The sequence below is a fragment of the Thermobia domestica genome, chromosome 14 (genome assembly GCF_964235325.1).
Source record: "Thermobia domestica chromosome 14, izTheDome1.hap1.1, whole genome shotgun sequence".
Lineage (NCBI taxonomy): Eukaryota > Metazoa > Arthropoda > Insecta > Zygentoma > Lepismatidae > Thermobia > Thermobia domestica.
The window spans coordinates 173,185,808-173,197,905 of record NC_137467.1 but is presented as its reverse complement, the minus strand read 5'-3'; the positions used below and the strand labels follow the sequence as shown (position 1 = coordinate 173,197,905).

The window sequence follows — 12,098 nt, the reverse complement described above, 5'->3', positions numbered from 1 at the left end:
CGATTATCTTTTATCTATTTGAAGATATCACATAATTACTGTACAATTAGCGGTATTTTAATTTCACCGGGATGAAGACTCTTAACTCAGTGTGATGTACTTATTCCATAAAAGATATGAAAACTCAATTTAGGAGCCGTTCAAAAATTTTGTGGCCCCTGATCCAAAAACTAATTCTTGGCAAGATCACAATCTTTTGATCCATTTTTGGGATCATTTTAATATTCTTATTGTATGTAGCTTTTATCCAAGTTATTTGATCTTAGCTGGCGAGAGAGACGGCAGACCAGACATGTATTCAATAGCCGTGTGGGCAGAGGAGCTAGTTATTACACCTTTTTTGGAAAATAAGTAATATGATTTAGTTACGTGTATTATAATTTATTTATGTATGTGTGTAGGCGTATGTTCAGATAATAAGTTTGTTTCACCCGAACTTTCATATGCGGGCTACGAACCTAATTTAAAGTGGAATTATCAATAAACACAATAGAACGACAATTTCAAGATAAATTATCCATCCAATTATCCTCTAAAATCTCCTGAATTCGATCTTACGTATGCGATGATGAAATGAGACCACGAGCTTTCACGTCAAGAATGGCCTGAAACAAGGAGATGCGTTGTCGCCATTATTATTCAACTTTGTCCTGGAGTCCGCTATAAGGGAAATCAAAGATAGCAACCAGGGCCTGGAGTTGAATGGTATTAACGAGGTTAAGGCGTATGTTGATGATGTAAATTTAATAGGGGATGATACGAGAACAATACGAAGAAATACAGAGCTCTTATTAAACGCTCACAGGGACATGGGTTTAGAAATAAATGCAGAGAAAACTAAATATATGGAAGTGCGTCGGGATCGTAATACAGCAAACTATAGATGCGTTAAAATATTAAATAATACTTTTGATAAAGTGGATAGTTTCAAATAACTAGGATCAATATTAACAGAGGAAAATCATATCCACGAAGAAATTACATGTCGACTAAAAGCAGGGAATTTGTATTATTATTCAGTTCAGAATCTCTTGTCGTCGCGAATTGTGTCGAGGAATTTGAAACCTAAAATATGATACGATAATCATGGGCGTTCTTGTGTATGGTCGAGAAAGATAGTCGCTTACTCTGAGGGAAGAACGTAGACTGAAAGTATTTGAGAACAAGATCCTGAGAAGAATATTCGGGCTCAAGAGGAACGGGAATGGGGAATGGCGGAAACTTCATAACGAGGAACTAATTAACTTGTACGGTTTACTAAACATTGTTGAGGTCATCAAATCTAGGAGGCTTGGGTAGGCAGGTCACGTAGCCAGAATGAAAGAAAGTAGGAACGCTTTCAGTTTTAACTGGAAGACCAATCAGAAAACAACCATTAGGAAGAGCTAGGCGCAGATGGGAGGATAATATTTAGATGGATCTCGCAGAAATAAGAATACAAAGTAGAAACTGGATCCAGTTGGCTAAGGATAAAAGTCATGGAGAGCTTTTGTGAACGCGGCATTGAACCTTCGGGTTTCATAGGCCATAGAGTTAGTTTAGTTAGTAAGTTGTATGGGAAATTGTTATGGAGCACCGAGCACAGCTGAGAACGAAAATAACTTATTTCTTGGAAGATAGGCAGTTAAAAGAAAGAGTCCATTGTATGTCCAGTGGTGCTATTCAGTCGGTTTGAATCGGTTCGCGAGAACCGGTAGTTAAAATATTTCGAGTTCGCAGAACCGTTTGTTATACCCAGACATAACAGTAAATTTTACCCTGTTATACCAAGGAACAGTAAATTTTAGTATAATTATCTGATTTTGTTTTTGTTTTTAATTCTTATTGGTACGGGGGTTAAACATATGATTTCACAGAATAAGGTATAAGCGTTTATTTCTTAATCTCAAATCCTCAGATAGAAAAGAAGGAGAACTGCAATAGCATGAGTGTAGTGGTGATGGTTAACAACGAACTTAAAAAGTTTGTTACTGAATACTTTGTGTCTGTGTGTCTGTCTGTCTGTTATTTGCGATTATTTTGAGCCCTCCATTCGACAGAGCATCAAAAAATATCTGAGAAAGTTATGGAATTTTTCGCATCACTCTTACCATTCCCGAGATATTGGCGAAAAAAGTTCCGATTTTGGAAGATTTAAGGAGCCACATCTCTGGAACCGTAAGTCGTAGAGAGATCATATTGGTGTTAATCAATACCTAACAGAATGGTGAAAATTTTGGTACTAAGTAGTAACCGATGGCACTGTCCAACTGGCCAATGATTTGGTCAGTGGCCATCGGTTGTTATTGGTACCAAAATGTTTACCATCCTCTTAGGTATTGATGACACTCTCTATGACTTTCCGTGCCCTAGATATTGGCCAAAAAAGTTCGGATTTTTTTAGATTTAAGGAGCCATATCTAGGGAACCGTAAGTCATAGAGAGATGACATTTTGCGAATTTCTCAATTTTGAGCCTTCCATTTTGAGCACTATAAAGATTAATTTCATATTTTTTTAAACAGTCGTTTTACATGTTGATTATAAAATTCACCACCTAACTCTGTGGGCAACTTAATATTTAAAAAAAAAAATGTTATTGCTTTTACAATTTCAGAACCTTCTTTGCTTCTAACGGAACATAATATGCATATCGCGAAAAATATCAATACAACATAATATATATTTGTAATTATTATTATATTTTGCATTATCTTGCATATCTGCTATATCCATTTGTAATGTTTGTTGTCTTCGTAAAACATCATATCATAGAACGTTTTAACATAACTCTTATACAAAACATGCGGAAAAAATTTAGTACTCAAGTAAAATATAAATGAATAGAAATATTAGAAGAATCGTTTAATGAGTATAATAATAAAGTATACCTACATAGAACAATTGGTATAAAGACTCTAGAAGTTAATAAGAAAAATTAATTCTTTCTAAGTTCGTTCTAGCATTGCTCTTGGAGCATTCTCAACTGGTTTCTACTTGAAATGCATACATACCAGAATTAACAATTGTCGATCCATTTATGGATTAAGGTCTTTCCAGTACCTTTTGACAACCATCTATCTTGGATAATTCGTTTCCAAGATATTTGCAGTGCTATCAAATTTCGCCCCACTTTATATTAGGATGGCTGTGCAGGTCCCTATTTGTCACTTGTGCTATCCAGTAAAAATTTACTTTTGCTTACCTTGTACGGTTTGTTTCCTGAGAGAGTTATATCTATCCATCTACTCTTTCTCTCTCGATATATATAGGGTGTTTCAAAACAACACCGACAGCGCTTGGAAGATGACTCCTGACACCAAAATAAGACTAAAAATGTAGACCTGGTTGCACAAATGCTTCCTTTCGGAGTTATAGGCTGCCGAAAACATGAAAAAATGAACTTTAAAAGCCCATAGCTCCAAAACTATGGGACCTACCGTAGTCAAGACTTCACTTAGGAACTAGTATGTGCACAAATTTCCGAGACGAGAACAACATGATTTGCAATAACTGAGACGAGATTTGAAAGAATTATTCCAGAATCGAAACGATATGATACCTCCAAAGTTGAGCCAAGAGAATAAAATCTTATCTTCCTTCTCTTCTCGGAAAGTGTTCCTCCCCCATCTCAAGAACTGCTAAAAATAAAATAAATTGTAAAGAGTGCCATACATCCTTTCATACTGGCTGTGTGAAGTTGCATAAAAGTGGAAAACCGTGGTTGTGCAATGTTTGTATGTCAAAATGTAGATCAAGTCGTGAAACGTCTGATAACTAGGTGAATACTGAAAAGACTAAGATGGATAAATTATCAAAAGAAGACTTAACAATCTTGCTTGATCATTTTAAGGAAGATATAGTAAAAAGTTTAAAGAAAATAGAAGATGATTTGGGTAAATCTCTTGAAAACTGTCATGGAAAGCTCGCGGACAATAACAAATTGATTTTGAATCAACAACAGATCATGCAAAACCAACAAATTCAAAATGATTACCTAATAAATGAAAATGCTCGACTTAAGAAAGAAATTAGTGTACTTAGTTTGAAAAATGACGAAATTGAACAGTATTCTAGGTCTAATATGTTAGAAATATACGGTGTTCCAGTAACACCAAACGAGAATGTGGTACAAAAGTAATTGATGTAGGCAAAGCTTTGGATTTTGAAATTAATGAGAGTATGATTGACGCATGTCATAGATTACCGAAAGTAATTAATAGACTAACTCAGGGTATAATAGTCAAATTTGTGCGCAGTCCTGATAAAGTGTCTTCATTACAAAGAAGGCGTGTTAAAAGAAATCTTTATACCATTCATTTAGGTTTGACTGCAAATAACCCAATATACACAAACCAATCACTGACCGCAGCAAGACGGATTATATTCGCCAAAGCTAAAGTCATTCAACGTGACAAGAATTATAAATTTCTATGGGTTGACAAAATGGGCCGCATAAAATTTAGGAAGAATGAAAATTCACCTGTAATTGTTTTGAGCTGTGAACAAGATATTGACAAATTGTAAGAATATTAATGACAAACATATGTAATAATGAATTAAGTGTATATTATTAAAATGTAAATGGACTTAGAACCAAAACCGCAGATTTTCTTCAGAATTTGCTGGGTTGTTCACATGATCTCATAGTACTAACAGAAACATCATTGTCGCAAGACATAAATAAAGATGGTGAATTATTTGATGAGCGATATAAAGTATTCCGAAACGATAGAATTTTTCTTTAACAAATAAGGTTAGAGGAGGTGGTACACTGATAGCTGTAAAAACTTGTTATAGAGTTCAACTTCACTCTATTTATAATTCATCAAATTGTGAAACTTTGATTATTAAATTGTTCACTCAAACATGAGCTATATTTAAAAATGTTGTTTATATTACTCCTTCCAGTCCCTTAACCATTTATACAGATTATATCAATTATTTAGAAAGTGATATAGATATCGTATTATCTTAGGTGACTTTAATTTAAGTGAAATAAATGGAACAAATTATAATTTCATGAATGGCTCTACTTCATGTCGCTCAATACTAATCTTGCAAGTTTGCTAAATTTAACATCATACAATAATGTGACAAATGATAACAATAGAACATTAGACTTAGTACTTAGTAATATTAGGATGGTAATTAAAAGAGATAGCTTTCCTTTGGTTATTGAGGATATTCACCACCCTTGTCTGAATCTTGTGTTATCCTTAAACACTGAATGTAGAGTACAAGAAGAATTCAAAAAAGAATATTACAATTATAAAAGAGCCGATTTCCTTTTACTTTATACACTGATGCGAGACTATGATTGGGAACATCTATATAAGTTCAATAATGTAGATAAAGCTGTGGATTATTTATATAGATCTCTGTATAATTATTTCGACCAATGTATTCCAAAATGCAAATATGTATCAAAGTCAAAATATCCGGCATGGTTTACCAAAGATTTAATTAAAGACATAAGAATAAAGGATAAATGTGCGAGAAAGCGTAAATATTCTGAATATCATGATAAGAGGTTTAGAGAGTTGCGGTCAGACATTAAAAGATGTACTCAAATAGCGTTTTGCGCCTATCGTAATAATTTAGAAATGGAATAAAACAAGATATCAAGGAATTTTGGGATTGTGTTCAAAGTTTGAAAACTTCTCGTAACTTACAAACATTTTATACTTCAGAAGATCTCTCATATTCAAATGCAGAAGCTACTAGTGGTTTTGCTCACTATTTTTCCTAAGTTCTTGTGAAATCTAATTTTAAATATAATGCCGAAGGAATTAAATTTTCTGAAACAAATAAAGATTCGAACTTTGATATTCTGAATATTGGGTCAATAACTAGTGCAGAAGTTCTAAGTATTGTTAAGAAAAAGTTGAAGCCTAAAAGATCGGCTGATCCAGATGGTATTTCGCCATATATTATTAAGGGTTGTGCTGAAGTAATAACTCCACAATTAACGTTTATTTTTAATCTGGCTTTGAGAACACGTGAGTTCCCAAGTAGATGGAAGGTATCTACTGTTACTCCTATTTTAAAATCAGGAAATTCATCCGTAATTTCGAATTACAGACGGGTTTCTATTATTAATTCATTAGCTAAAGTATTTGAGTATATACTGTATGGCAGAATTTATGAACATATTAAATTGGGAATATCTCAGCTACAACATGGTTTTGTATCTGGAAGATCAACAATAACAAATTTATTAAGTTTTGTAAAATGTATTTACGATCAGTTAGATGAAAATAGAGGTGTGGATGTATATATATGGATATTGCAAAAGCATTTGATAGAGTAGATCACGAGATTCTAATAAAAAAAGATGTACAATTTTGATTTCTTAAAAAGTTACTGAAGTTCTTCTGCTCCTACTTAAGCATCACATAAACCTTAAATTTCTCTATAAAAATCTCTCTATAACATTTGATAAATTGTTTATACAATACATAGTAAAATAAAGATGGGTCAATATTAGAACCCTGTGGCACTCCGAAAGTTATTTTTTTAAAAAAAAAGTCCCATGGTCATAATTTTTGGACAAAGGATACGGATTGTTAATGAAAATAAAAGGTTTTAAGAAATTGGTGGAACGAGAATGCAGAACGAAACGGAAAAATCACGAACAAATCCACGAACACGATGTTATGCACCGCGCCCCCTCCATACCACTGAGCCACCGCGTCCCCTCCATAATTTGAGCTATGGACCTTTAAAATTCATTTTCAAGTTTTCGGCAGCCTATAACTCTCAATGGAAGCACTTGTGCATCCAGGTTGGTTTATACTTTTTGTCTTATCTTGGTGTCAGGAATCACCTCCCAAACGTTGTCGGTGTTGTTTTGAAATACCCTGTATACCAGGGGTGCCCACAAGGGGGACTATGACGCAAACTGTGTCATTGAAATATTTGGGGGAGTAAAAATCTATATAAATATATTTGAGAGGGTGTAAAAATTAATCGAAAAGTTTTTTTTACATGGAAGAACACCTATGGATAGACAATTGGGGGGTGCGTCATGGACATAAGGGGGGGGGAGCACCACTGCTGTATACAAATATTTTATCAATATCCCTAACACATTGTATCAGTCATTTTCGCATGGAAAAATCTACAAAAGGTAATCTACTTTCAGGGATGTTTTCTTTTGGGCGAAATTTTCCGAAAATCTCTTAAAATTTTCTTCGTATTTCAGAAGAAAATGTTGCATTAATAACTGCAGCACACTAAGATATTACATCAAGAAAGTTTAGTGCGGGAGAGCTGTGCCTTTTATTCTGACAATATGAGTGCATATTTAAGGTTAATGTATATTTGAGAATCTCCGAGAAACCTTCTATTACGTAAGATTGATTTTTGTGAGTCCTGAAGCACCCCGCGGCTTTAATTTGTGCTAAGTGAATTTTATACTGTAGAGAGAGACAATTTGGCATTTGTCAGTCTTACGGTTATTTCAGTGGATTTTCATGTATCTTTTGAAGTGTAATTTTATTCATTTTACTCAAATAACGCGTCTTTGGAGGCAAAGTTGCGTTTTGTGTGTATATTTAGTTGAGAAACAGACAATGGAGAGCCATAAATGTAATCTATAGCATAGATCTCAATTCAGATGTCTTGATCTGGAAACCACAATCAGCTGATACGCAGGGAAAATACACTCACACTCCGAAAGGCCTAAACACTAGAAATAAATTAACTTTTTTTTTTTTTTTTTTTTTAATAATCTATTATGTTAGTGAAAGATAAAGCAAACACACCTGCAGAGGAAAAATGGCAATCGTTTTTATAGAATTCAATATCTAGCTTCAATCTCAATATATCAGTTTGTAATTCCATCTTTATTTCTTGATTTTCCTTGTAAACCTGTTATTTTTTTTTTAAAGACTTGTTTCTACCTTCAATGATAAGGAACTTACTTTTTACAAAGACAAGACTAGTTTTCGTATCAAAACTGTGATAACTAAGTAAACGAAACACAACCGCGCAAATTTGTTTTCAACATTGGGGGGCGGGGGGTAAAATCGTTCCTATAATCTTTTTTTTTTTTTTTTTAAGTGACGTTCAAAATATTTATGAAGTTGAAAAACAATGTTGTGGAGGATCAAGGGAGCAGAGTTGTCTTCAACGTTGGGAGGCAGGCAGATTTGAGGCTTATTCAGGGGGGGACATCAATTTCATTATACTTTCCTTTGTGGTAATCCGATACAAGTCATTACATTTCTCCTCACTATATTATTGATTATAAAGAAATATATATCTGAAAGTCGGGCGATTGCCCCTCTGTCCTCCCCCAATGACACCACTGACGAGAAAATATGATTTACACAACTAAACGTTTACAATACTGATTATTAAATATATTGCGAAACTTATAGGCCTATATTATGAACTTTCAACTTAAAGTAGTTATTTGTACCGCAAAATATAAGAAATTTCCTTATTTTCCTAAAAGAAAGAAAAGAAAAGAAAAAAATCCTCCCCGCACAAAATATTTTAGGCCCAAAAAGGAAGAAATGTCCAGGTAACAAGAATTTTAGAAAAATGATCCAAAATGGATCAAAAGATTGCGATCTGGGCCAATAATTAGTTTTTGGATCAGGGGCCACAAAATTTTTGTACGGCCCCTAAACCGAGTTTCCGTATTTTCTGCTGAATAAGCAGATCATACTGGGTGAAGTGATAGTTTGGGTTTAGCTACACTATATGTAGTTCTTCAGATATAATGCGTACAAGAAAATTTTTAATTGAAATATATTGGATCCTTTGATCCAGAAAAGTACATTTGGTAATTCTGGAACTTTGCCTGAGTGCCAACAAAACGAAGCAGTGCGTAAATTTATTTTGAAAATAACATTTATTTATGAATTTAATTCTTGCTAACGCCCAATCTCTGTATCTACCTCCAATGGTGGAACATTGACGAGACCTACTTTTCCAACCATAGAGTCGCCACTGGGACTCAACTCCCTTGTTTGGGAGGAAGCAGGACAAAATTGTACACGTTGCCGCTGCGATAGAAAACACAACTAGTATTATCCGTGTAGATAACAGATAAACAATAACCCCTAAACTTTAAAATTAAGCTAATTCGCGAATATAAACGTAAAAAATACAAATAGATATTTAAAAAAAAAGAAAGAAAAAGAAATAACACTATTAATAAGCAACCCACAAAAAGAAAATGTTATTTTGGATGAAAAGAATGTTTAAAAACAACCAGCAACAACTGTAAACAGTTTATGGGTTGTCTGAGTGGCATAGTAAACATATTTTATGTACGATGCCTCTAAGGTACCGCTAACCGCAAAGAATGTCTCGCCTTCTTCGCTGGAATGCAAGAAGAGCAGTCTGTGTACTGTAATTATCTTTTTAAGATTCACACCAACACCAGCTGTATGAAGGTTGACCTGGCATATCAAAATACCTCCGTGAAAGGACCATGTTTCAATTGTTAATGTGTCAACAATGAGGAGAATAACTGATTTTTCATTTTTGAAAAGGCGTGGATTGTTGCTGTGATTGTTGTCCCTCTGGAGATGTTATTGTGATGACGGCCACCCTCTCTGGGTCGATATCCGTGACGTCATGATGACGTAGGCCCCGTTTATCCGGGCTGCTCCAGATGAAAGTAACAGCGGCTCCAGCTGTGTGCGGGGTGCGAGGGGCAAGAGAGCTGTTTGTGTATCTGCTTGAGGGTGCAGAACTAACACTTCAAGTGTTCCTCGACCAACACTTGTTCCCCCCTTCCCCCTCCTTTTCTTTACACTTTCATTTCACACAAGCCCACTAATATAGTAGTCCATTTGCTAATATTCTGTCATTGACAACACTACAGCAAGTAGCATACAATAATACCGCCTACTTCAGCCGCTGGCACTGTAAATCGGAATGCTGATCAAATAGCATTGACCTCTTCTTAAAAAGTCTGACCGCTTTGCCAGTTCTACAAGTTGCGTCATACGGCGATAGTCTGTGCAAGTGTTTGCCTCCAAAACCAGACCTGACTCCCACTGAACATTTAACGTATCAACTATTCAGGCTTTTAATCCATGACAGTAGATAAGCATGTTATAAAAAAGAAAAAAAATTAATAACGTGTTTTCATTCATTCTTCTCGGATTAATTTCAATGTGACAGTCCATTGAACGTACACTGTAGACAATATGATAATTTCGAACGCGATTAAATAAATGAAAAAAACAGGATTTCGTTAATTTTGTATGGGTACAAAAAAAAACTTTTTCAAAAGAAAGGTACTTACATTTTGGAGACTGGAAAATCTGTGTTGAAGATGGGAACCCTGGTGAGACCAGCAGCCCTACAGTTAATTTCCCCAATGCCCTGTTCACAGTTACATGAGAGGGGGCAGGCCCAGGTGTCACGGAGCCATACGCACATGAACATCACGGCTGGGATTAGGAGCTGCGGGCTCATACTGGCCGCGCGTCTTTATGTCACTCCATTTTGCACACGATACTCGTCGTCCCCATTCGTAGCACCGACTCACTCGACACTAGTGAGAAGAAAACACGCCCGCAGATCTCGTACTGATTCGGTAACGCTCGGATAGATTCGTCAACAACAGAGTTGCCAAAGACCAATAAATATCTTCATGCTGGTCAAGGCGGCTTTTTGTCAGGAAGCATCAATCGAGAATGAAAACGACATTTTCACGTCTTTTTCTTCGTATTTCAAAGGGAGAAGTGAACCAGAAATATTATTTCGAATTCTAAGAAATCTGAAGTGTTCTTTGAAATACGAATTTCATCAAGTTTCAAAAAGAATCTTTCACACTTGAATGGTAAATGTTCATTTGATTCGACCGATTCTAAGAAATTCAATGTTGTTCATTTTATAGACCTCGTTTAATTAATTTAAGACTATACGAACCTACTAAAATGTCTTACCTGCAGCTAAGAAAGGCAATAGAAATTAATCAAAGATGTGAACGTAATACGCTTGATTTCTTTAAAGTTTTGTCCAAAGGAGAAATCTAATCTATGCTTCTTACAACCTTTGTGATGCCTCCTTCCCTGAAACTGTCAAAGCGCATACGATATTTTGGAGGATTAAGATACAACAGCGTAAATGTCATTAAAAATTGCATTTTGATCAGAAATTTCTTTTAAAGAATACGTTCTCATCAGTGCCGTATGCAGAATTTCATGTGAGTAAGGTTCAAGCATTAAATCTAATATTCTCTTAGCACAAGCAGAATTAATATATACAGGGTGTCCACAAAGTCTGATCCCTGGCCATTTTCTCAAAAATAGTTCGGAGTTGAAGATTTCTGCTAACACGTATTGCATGTGAGGACCCATTGTTTGAAGTGTGCGGGATCAGTGCCTGAATCCTGGGAGCAAAGGTCAAATAAAAATTTCAAATGGAAAATTCTTAAATTGGATCGTATTCGAAAGTTTGATTAACCATATAGTATATTCTAACCAGGAGGAACTTCTATTCAGGAAGTGGTGAACAAATCACATCCACAATTTCCTAGGTTTCGTGTAGGTCCTGTACGAATGATACCTACTAAATGCATTAATTTGGTTGTCGGAGCACATTGTCGACACACACACATACACACACGCGCGCGCACCGACATACTCACACTAATATCAACACGAATTTATGTGTCCATTATTAAGTATCAGAAGTACAATAGTAAAATCCAAATCCGATCGTAAATTTAAATTAACTTTAATTTTACGGTAGGTTAAACTCTACCGTCGGTTTTGAATTTCTGACGGTTTAAGCTACTAACACAAAAGTAAAAACTATTGGGAACATTCGGCTTATGTCACAACACCAAATAGGCCGTGAAAGACGGGAGATCAAATTACAGGTGCAAACTAGGCCTGTTTGTACGAAAATCTTTGAAAATAGAATGAAACTAGCTGAACCTGCGCTCTCTACACAGTGCATCATTCACATATGAGCATGAATCTCCTTGTCACTCCTCACAATATCTGTACATGTCCCTTTACACACACAAGTGAAAGACGTCTTGATAAAAATCGCCAAGGGGTACCATAGAGGGGAGATTTTTTCGATTATTTTTTTCAATATCTCGCACCGCTTGCAGGATTTGAGCTTACTTTTGTTCAG

The 12,098-nt window shown here is 35.2% G+C and overlaps 1 protein-coding gene across 1 annotated transcript in view; it reads right to left on the bottom strand.

Annotated features, from left to right (window-relative positions):
- rk (G-protein coupled receptor rickets) overlaps window positions 1–10,491 on the bottom strand; it is a 604,059-nt gene extending 593,568 nt beyond the window's left edge. Inside the window, exon 1 of the mRNA XM_081739199.1 lies at window positions 10,252–10,491. Coding sequence (XP_081595325.1) covers window positions 10,252–10,424 — 173 coding nt within the window. The 5' untranslated portion in view covers window positions 10,425–10,491. The remainder of the gene's footprint in view (window positions 1–10,251) is intronic.
- Window positions 10,492–12,098: the final 1,607 nt, after the last annotated feature.